Consider the following 10299-nt stretch of genomic DNA (forward strand, 5'->3'; position numbering starts at 1 on the left):
AAAAAAATATCACAACTAGAAGATCAGCCTAGTATCAAATGTACGAAATAACCAATTACTCTAGATTTTTTTAAAGCTTGTTTCAGTTACTCTATATCACAAATTAAAAAGTGCAAAAAATTTGAATGCACCATTTAGTTTCCTGTAACTTTCTATGGCTTTATTAAGCATACTGTAGTTACTGTAGAAAAAAATAAATGTGCTTACTGTGAGGAGGTGAGGGGTGGGAGGCACTAATGAACTTTACATGGAATGAACCATTTAAAAAAAAAAAAAAGGGAACAACAAAAAGAAACACATTAAAGTCAAAGATCTGTTGTCACTGCATTTTGCCAAAAGTCAACATGAAACTATCAACATGTGAAGAATAAATAAAGTCACTGCTAATAAAAAGCTACAGAAAGTCAGATTTAGCTGTATTCAGTCTTGTGTAAAGCCGCAGTGTTCAGCTCCACAGAATTAACAAACAAAAAAAATAAAATATAAAAAAAAAAAGCAATGCAGCCTATTTAACTGTATTCATACAACCTTGCCAGAGGCTGTGACTTGTAGATGGATGCTAGGATATACATCTACATATACTAATGAAAACCGGATACAAAAAAATATATTGAGTACAACTGTACCAGCAGTGAGTATTTCTAAAATGTTACAGATAAAAAATAAATTCTGAGTAAATATATAGTATAGAATAAGGATTGTAATAGAACCCAGCTATTTAAAACATGCTGTCTAGTTAGATATCTACTGTGATATTAGTTTATTAAGTAATCGCCCACAGTGAGTGTATAGACAGGAAACTATAATTATTCAACAGTGGATACGTCCAGTTCACCATCATAAAGAAGACTGATTAGGCTAGTGTCTTCACAAAGCGGGGGACCAGAGCCTTAATTGCATTATCACAATCACAAATGTATTCGTGAACACATCAGTTCCAACTGAAACAGGTAACCTGCTACCTTAAACGGTCAGAAATGTAATAGTGCAAATGAGACCTGGTTGTCCTTTTCAAGTAATATAAATTCAAAAGCAGTGTGATTTAGATGAAAATAAAGAGTAAATCCATGGCTTATATGTTGATTGGAAAGGCAGGAAACTCTTTGGCTATCAAGGCAGGTGAAAGGCAGGTAAAACAGAGCATGAACTCTGAACAACTGACCACTGTGAATCTCATTTTCATTTCAAAATAAAATCTGTGATTGTTTCCACAACTAACACTGTCAACCCAACTATTCAATATTAAGATTCTCTTCTATTATAAGAGAGATTTAATGATTTCAGATTACAAATCTGAGCTAACAGAAGGTTGACCCTTGAGGTCCACAAGCGAACAGCCGGTGTGAGCACCATATGTCTTACTCTGTTCTTGGTTAAGGGAAGTTGATTCTTGGCAAGAAATGAGAGCGAGCGATCTCTACTCTCATTTGCACATACTTAAGTGATTATAATGTTTACTCCCCTCTGATTCACGGATCAGCGTCTGGAGTTTGATGGCCCCCACCCCTGGCCTTGATTTGGAGCCAGGCATCTCCCAGTGCCTTGGCAAAATGGTCATCCACTGAACCCGTTATGGACACTGAGTTAGACACAGACTCTGCTTCTTTGTAGTTCTCTCCAAGACTTCGACGAAAGTGCTCCTCAATCACAGGATCGCATACTAAATTGGATGGAATAACATCACGTGGAGGAAGAAGACCAAAAAGAAATTGTTATTTCCATGCATCTAAACTGAAAACTGAATAAATACCTTTTGATTTCTCAGTTCAATAAAAAATTAAAAAATTTAAAAAATTAAAAAAAAAATCAGCTTTGGAGATGCTCTCTTATCAAAGTCTAGGAAAAACACAGCTGGGTATTTTGAAAAATAGCTTTGATTGCAAATTTGATGCAAAGTGCAGAACATATAATAGCTTGAGTGCATGAAAGTTAGTTTTTAGATTTATTTTTTTTTAACCATTTCATTTTGTTACACTATTTGGTACATTTACAATAGATCAAATACAGATTCAGATACAATTTGTTTGATTCACTACAGTTTTTCCTAGGTATGTGTCATTTTCAGAGGTTGCCTTTATGATTCAGTTTAGACTTAAACTAAATCAGAAATCTTAAAACAATCTAGTGCAATATACTGGTGTAATTCATTTTAGGATAAGCTTTTGTTGTGTGCAACCATTGCAATAAACTAGTTTGCATAACAGTGAGTCAAAAACTCAAACTACATCTGATTAGGGCTGCATGATAACTCAAGAATTTTCAAACTGGCCAATGTACAACCACATATTACTTTTATGTTTGGAAAGAGACTGAGAACACATACACAAAGGACAGAGACACCAACTTGTGGCAGCAATTGCTCTTAATTATTGACAAAGTTGGATTTTAACGTTGATAAATTGGTTAAATTAGCAAAATAAAAATATGTAACTTGGATATATTTTTGTGCAACCACCCAGCACTGTTGAAATTAAAACTCCACAGGTCTTTTAGATCTTTTTTTTTTGTCATACTTTAGCAAATCAGTACATGGAAAGACAAATATATTAGTTTGTTAGTGCAAGTATCTTAAAAGACTTACCATTAGCCATTCTCGGATCAGTAGGTGGGCTAGTAGTGCAACCATTCATGTGGCAGTGAGAGAGGTTGCAGTTGCGGTTGCTCGCAGGGGCACAGGTAATAACCGAGGGACGATTCTGTATAAGAAAAGGAGGAAGGAAAAAAAAAAAAAAAAAAAGGATTCATTACTGACCCACATTACTGGTTAAATGTTTGTTTGTTTTTTAATCCATCTGTGATCAACCATAAAGTATTTACACAGTACTTCCAACCATCTTGCAAAGGCAGAGAGATATATATATATATATATATATATATATATATATATATATATATATATATATATATATATATATATATATATATATATATATATATATATATATATATATATATAAGACGCGCACCAGATAAGAAGTTGCAACGCACGTTTGCGTACATAAGATTTTCTGGAGGAGGATAGACCTTTGTTTAGAACTCTTAAAGATGTCGAAGAAGCAAGCTCCTTTAAGCAATTACTTTGGTGTTCCTCCACCTCCAAAGAAATGTCAGAAGGAGTCCGAAAAGAAGTGTGGATTCTCCGAAAATTGGTTGCAGGCGGTGAGCTGGCTTCAAACAAATGATGAACGCACAGAGATGTGGTGCAGAATATGCTGTGAAAATCCCACTCTAGCGGACAAAAACAGTGCCTTTAATATGTACACAAACGCGCGTTGCAACTTCTTATCTGGTGCACGTCTTTTATTTTGACAGCGAATGCGCAGCTGCGGACCACTTATGTGCACCCCAAATCTGCAAGACAACTCTAGTAACAGGACAACAGGAAACATGGCCAACACACTGTGAACACAGTCTTTATTCTGTCATCTGTGTTAATCGTGGCATTAAATCTCTGCTGGCCATCACATGTAGCAACCTTTACCTTTATACATATCTGTTATTTTGATCTCCTTACACTGACTTAAATACATAAGCCAAAATATATAAAGATATTAAAAATAAACTGATATGTTGTCTTTACAGGCAGATAAGAAACATTTTCTTTGTTCATCCTCTTAGTGAAATTCATATTTTTATTTGTTCTCACATTAGCTCGTAGTTGTGTTTTTCTTTACTGTTGACTGTAATAAACCATAGAGGTTTAAATAGGTCAGTATTTAAACAGTTTCTCAAAACTGATTTTGCCAGCCTTACAATACACCCTTACAATTGTTGTTTTGCACACAGTAAATGCATTTCAGTACATGTTTTATCCATCCACTGGTCATATCTCACTGAACAACAAGAAAGGTGAAAAAAATTAAATGTGTGCAACCTTTTTAAAAAACAACAACAACAACAACAACAAAAAAACCATCACAATGCTCTCTTTATGTGCTACAAGTTGACGTACCTGCTGTCGCTCTACAGTTCCACTTATGACAGACCTCTCTGTTCCCCTAACTCCAATGTCATGGCTGCTTTTGGTCAGAGGTATCGGCTGGTCTACAGCATAGCCAGCAATGGAGGCATACAGATGGTTCCCATGGAGACCATTAGAGGAGGAAATAACGTGCTCCACAGGACTGTGGCTGAGGCTCCAGTGCTCACTACGGTTGTCTCCAGCAGAGGGACGCCCCCTTGATAAAGACAGTTAAAATAAAATGTACTAGCAGCTTCGTGGACAACTTTTGTTTTAATTGTTGTGCAGAGGGGATGTTTTTTTTAAGCAGACACAGATGAAGTACAGGAAGGGGTTTTCATTTGTAATGTGCAGCTTTATAATTATTATTATTGTAGACTTTTCTTAAGATTATATACAGCTTCATTTTAAGATTTGTTTATATCAGTGAACTACTTTGTGTCAAGTCTTGATGCATGCTCAATCAACCAGGTAAGGAAGTATGTCCAGACCAACAGAATCAACTTTTTGGGGTTCTCTGTGTCACACTTTACCATCAAACTTTAAGAGGCTGATCATTAAAGTCATGGTCAGATTTATTTTTTTCCTTTCAGCCTGTATTGTGAATAACATCAGACTGAATGTTTTTACCCATATTGGATAAAATAAATACATTTCACAGCCAGAACACACTGAAACACTGAGTGCTGTATTTATTTATAAATAAATAAATAAATAAATAAATAAATAAATAATACCATATGCTGGCTTCGAGACTTAAATGAAACCAAACGAAAAAAGGAGATGAATACAAGGTTGTTAGGGCTTCTTAATAATTTTATATTTTTGTATGACAATCAGAAAAGTATCACGGGGACCCTGTTTGTAATGCATGACTCTTGTCACATGATGTATTACATTTACAACTCATATATTGCACTGCATACAATTTATTCAATCCAACAAATATAAAAAGCCAATACAGCAATAATTTCAAGACCCACACAAAATCATAATAATTTTTTAAAGGCACTTACAGCTGGGTGGCAAACAATCTGCTCATTTTGGTCATGTGGTCTTCATCACAGTGGAATCGGTCTTCCATTTGTTCTTCGCCATATTTTCGTTTGCTTGGGCAGTGAGGAGGAGGCCCACTTATATTGGACATAGTGGCAGAAAGGGAGGGCATCTTGGACTCATCTGTGGGAAAGAGTTCAGTAGTAGAAATAACTTAATTAAATTAATTTAGACTAAAAGGAAGTTTCCAGAATAAAATACACAATAAACACAGTAAACTATAAGGACTCTGTGTATTCCATCAATTCATTTTAAACTGACTTTTTGAGACTGCACTGGTAGGTGATCAAGAGTTTCATAAATATACCAAGTAATACAATTTGGCCAGATTTTAATAAACCATGAGCTACAAAAAGCAAAGTAGAAACCAGTTTGACTAAGTACATCTTGCATAATGTTAAAACAATGTAAATAACGTATAATAAAGTTGACAATATTACATAATCTGGGGCTATTGCACAAAGGAGAACACTTGATACATATAGTTATAATGGAGAAGTACTTTGGGTTTTGGTGAATTAAAAAAAACAATACCAGATTTATTGGGGGACCGGAGATCATAAATTAAGTAAATGGCAACTAAATTATAATTTACATTTATTTTTTTGAATTCCTATTATAAAACGACTCTGACTTTGTTTCATGTATGGAGGTGCAATTTGTTTGGGAAGTAAACTTTGATCAAAAAAGCCAATAGAGCAATACACAAGCAGTTAAAAATCACCCACTCATCTAAGCCCAAAGGAAACTGTGTGTAGAAACATGATAAAGCACATTTTTGAGCAAAATTTCCTGATTTCTTTAGATGTTTGACTAAGCAGTGGCACAAATGAGTGTTACACAACCTGAAGCTTAATCACTGCTACATCATATGAAGCAGCATTGTAGTGTATGCTGTTATAGCTTGGGAATGTCTACAAATTTCAAATGAATGTTATTATTATTCAGTGCCAACTTGTTAAATACAGGCTATAAAAATCGTATTTTAAAGTTGCGATGTTATTAAACAAAACAGTCGTTGTTCTCCGCACCAACAAGTTGTTAAACATGTCGTCAGTCTCGACGCTAGAGTCAGGATAGTCAAAAGGGTAACGCAAATCACAACACAGGGGTATCTGGCGCTGAATTTAGGGAAACCACAACGTGTTGCGTTTTATAAATGAACTCAGGAACTATAGGACCAAAAGAAAGAAAAAAGACAAACTTACCTTCGTAGTGCAGTCTCCCAATGTTATTGTTCATCTTGTCCAGGAACTGAGAGTTTATCATGTCCATTCTAGCATTTACACGAACAGGCTACTTGCTAACATTAACGTTAGCAAGCTATCCTAAAGGAGATAGAAATGTTGTCATGTTTTTTAAAATGGCATACGTTTACACGCCAGTTAATGGTAATCCCAAAAGACATTAGTCTTTATTTTGTTCCACGACAGGCACTTCATGACACTGAAGACTACAGGCTTTAGTGCGGCTAGCTAAACACGTAGCATACGCTGAGCTAGTTGCTACTAGCCGTTCATCAGTGCGAGCTTTAAATTAAACTACGAAGTTTATAAACGCTTATATTGAAGAGGTTGTTGTTATTAAAATACAATGTTATACATGTATTGTGACCAGCGGTCTGCTTAGTTGCTGAAGCCAAAATACAAGACAGCGAACTTTGTCTACTTTACTCACGACACAAACTTACGTTAGCCAAGTCGCTAACTTTTCAATGCGCTAGGTCAATGGTTTTCGTTTTAACTAGCAAAAACCTAAAAACTACAAGTCAGTATCTACTTAGTTCCAGGTTAGGTTCAATAGTCTACATCCAACAAACTGAATTCCAAAAAATGGGTATTCCTATTCTTCCATGATACTTACTTCTTCGACAAAAATTAGCTTTACGGCAACACCATAGTTAGCGGAGTCTGCCTACGTACTCTGCCTTCTTCACGCACTTTCACACAGCAGCAGTCCTCAGACAACAAAAGAGCTGAGCGGCCCTAGCGGAGAGATACGAGGCGAACCGGGGCTTTTTGAAGCATATTTAAAAGGTACTTTTATACGGTATGAACACTTTGATATTAACCATTAACAAATTATCCTATCATCCTAAAAGTAACATTGTTTTTCAAGTTTATCAAGCTACGCAGCCTATGAAGATGCCCAAATGAAATGGGTTTAACGTGAAACACAATAGGCTACTTGATTTTTTTTTTTTTTTAATGACACTACTGACCATATAGATAATGTTTTTGATATGTGAAGAAAGTAAACATACAAAGAGCTGCTTTCTCTGAACTGCTGTTGATTTTACACGAATCATTATGAGGAGTTTCCAGTGATTTTCACTGCAGTGAGTTTAGTTTCCTGCAGTCTGACTGCAGCACAGCACATTGAGGACAGACTGAGGGCACAATGCCCTGGCCCTGCTGGAGCGTCTCATCCACAGACATCTGACTAGAATGGCTGGGTTTCAGACTTAAGCAAAGCTGAGGTTGGTTTTGTTGCTCAATACACTGATACTACCACATGGTGTCACAATAGCACACATGTTTAATAGTCATTGCAAGGTACACCATCTTTTAGCAATATTATTTTCAGATTATTCTTATTATTATTTCAGCCAATAGATTCTCTACCGATTCTACACACACACACACACACACACTGTAGGTGCAAAATTACTAGCATATAGCAACAATCAGCTTTACCAATAGCATCATTCTAGCTTTTGATTAAAACCATGGACAACAACCCCAGTCAGCGATCGAGAGAATGGTCACATTTATCTAAGCTCATGTATAAACTCATATTATCTTCCTCAACTACGCTGCCACAACCCCAAAAACAAAATTCACCCTTGTTAAAGTGACATAAAGATAACTGTAATGTCTGCCAGCATGCAACAAAACAGAGGAGCCTGTTAATCACAAATCTTTACACCATATCAACTGATAAACTGGACTAGCAAAAGCTTTGAGAGGGGAGAATTGGGCTCAAGTGATCTTGGTATTCCACCCCCCCACCCCATATATGCAAGATGCACAGCTACAAGTATTCATGCATAGTACATTCATAAAGAAATAGCAGCTAGTAACAGTTGTAAACATGCCAAAGCAGGATACAAACACAAGAGACATTTTCTCTCAGTACAGAAGTGGATCAATGAATTCACCACACACAATATCTCCGTGTCCATGCTTGTTGGCTGTGAGCACACAATATCTTCAATACAGTTCCATTTGTTTAGCACTTTTCAGTAAGGTCATGTATTAAAGCTGCACAAGTTGATAAATGACATCTTTTTAGTTGCAGAAACATGAGGGGTGCTCCCCAAAGTCTGACCTGCATAAGCCCATCTATTCAGTGTACTCCTTAGTCTCGCTAGTTACTACAGTTGCTGCAGAAGCACTAAATTATTTAAACTCAGGAAATAAAGTGAGCCCACACTAGCTTGTTAGTGAAATGAGCTTTAACTTTAAATTTTATGAATTAGTATAACTTGTAGTTGAAGTGTGTCAGTAGGATTCAGCTGACGGGGCACAGTTAGTAGAGGGCAGGCCTGGACCCTGCTCAAATCTAAAGTCCTAGAGGTATACTTATCCCGCTGTCTTCTCTCCTTCCTCTTTTAAGCACCATTTATTTGCTTTGGCTCGCTAAACATAATCCAAATTGCTGCTAACAACTAGTCCTACAGAGTCAGTAAAAGATATATAGTAGCTGACTGTCAACAGGTTTACAGGCATTTTGCACAAATGACAGAGATCAGGGTCAGAAAATACTAATATCATATTTCCCAGAATTTCCCTTAATCAGTGAAATGTAAAATGAATGAATAAATAGTTGTAGACCTGAAATTCAATTCATAAGGTAAATTTATATTCCATAGAATTAATTATATAAATTATTATTATTATTATTATTATTGTGTCACGTTGCCAAGCAACAGAGGAATTTTCTCCAATTTCAGATTTTTAGTATTAGAGGAAATCTTCAAATTCTGTAAAAATATTTATAAAGCATAAAACTAATTCCATGTAAAAATTTAGCAATTTGAAATGTCATAAACAACATATAAAATATACACGGTATGTGCAAGTATCTCATAATATCTAAAAAAGTATTGTATTAATATTTTACCATGTTATTAACCGTTAAAATGCAGGACTGAAGTGGGGCTGTAAGATTTCTAGTTAACAAGTCATGCCATGATGAATGAAGTCATATAGTAATATTAGCCCTTCATTAGAAAATATACTCAAACTGCGATATAAAGATTCAATGTCCTGACTTGCAATTTTTTTATGTGTGCCTATGTTTGAATTTATCTTTTTACACTTTAACAACCTTTTACCACTGCACATCACAAGTTATTGATTTATTGAATTGTTTAAAAAATCCAGTCTTTTGTTTTGTCTTATATAATTAATAAGTGCTTTACAGAAATTACTGTGTTTTTAGTGAACCTTGTGATAATTAGTGCTAAGAATATTGCATGCAGTGTTTTTATGCTCTCATAAGCATCAAACGTTTATATAAAATATAATGAACACTATGAATTGTGCCACCCGTAATGGAGACATGTTAGCCAAGTGAGTTTGTAATGTTTTTAAATTAAACAACTATTGTAGTAAATTATAATAAGGAAAATTATTACATAGAGAGAGATTCATTAAACAATTAAGACAGAGAGTTTTAGTGCATGAATTTGTTTCTCAAGGGACGGCTGATGACGCTTCTTCTCATTCACCAGTCCTAACAGCCATTTTAGATTTCATGGCTGCATTCTATAAGCAGGGAAAACAGCACCCAGACAGAGGGCAGGGTGAACCTGAGTAACAAGGGGAGTAGGAGTAAGGGGAGGGTGATGTAGTACACAGTACACCTTTTTGCACTTTCACTGGAAACCCCTCTATTTTTCATGCTCTGGTTCAAAAAAGGATGACGTCTCTAAGGCAGTAGAAAATGGGGGAGGGGTAGAAAAGGCAGGCATGCCGGGGGGAGAGAGAGGAGAGAGTGGAGGGCGATAGCAGGAAGGACAGGCACAGCCAGAGCATCATTTGCAATGCTTGAGGAAAGCACGGGGTAAAGTGATTGGCTATGGGAAAGTGTAGCGTCACTGCCAGTGAGGGGGAGCTTCGAGGATGCTCCACTGAGCTGAGAGGGAATACATTTGTTGGGAGTTTGCACTGAGAGCTCAGCCATTATCAGCTGTACCACTGAGAACAGGGGCTTCTCGGCAGAATACTTTTCCACACCCAGTGCTTGTTGACTCTTCTTCTTGCTCCTCTGCAGCC

The 10299-nt window shown here is 36.2% G+C and overlaps 1 protein-coding gene across 1 annotated transcript; it reads right to left on the reverse strand.

Moving 5' to 3' along the window:
* Positions 1 to 509: 509 nt before the first annotated feature.
* On the reverse strand, positions 510 to 6933 carry LOC146611005 (transcription cofactor vestigial-like protein 4). The gene is made up of 6 exons (XM_085345688.1): positions 6881 to 6933; positions 6226 to 6345; positions 4978 to 5140; positions 3953 to 4178; positions 2582 to 2696; positions 510 to 1660 (listed from the first exon to the last, which is right to left on the reverse strand). Exons 2-6 carry the CDS (start codon positions 6290 to 6292, stop codon positions 1470 to 1472), a joined length of 762 nt encoding a protein of 253 aa, XP_085201814.1. The 5' UTR covers positions 6293 to 6345; positions 6881 to 6933; the 3' UTR covers positions 510 to 1469.
* Positions 6934 to 10299: the final 3366 nt, after the last annotated feature.

The sequence above is a fragment of the Diplotaxodon limnothrissa genome, linkage group LG20 (assembly GCF_057381915.1).
Source record: "Diplotaxodon limnothrissa isolate DT_005_m linkage group LG20, D_limnothrissa_male_GT1.1, whole genome shotgun sequence".
Classification (NCBI taxonomy): Eukaryota; Metazoa; Chordata; class Actinopteri; order Cichliformes; family Cichlidae; genus Diplotaxodon; species Diplotaxodon limnothrissa.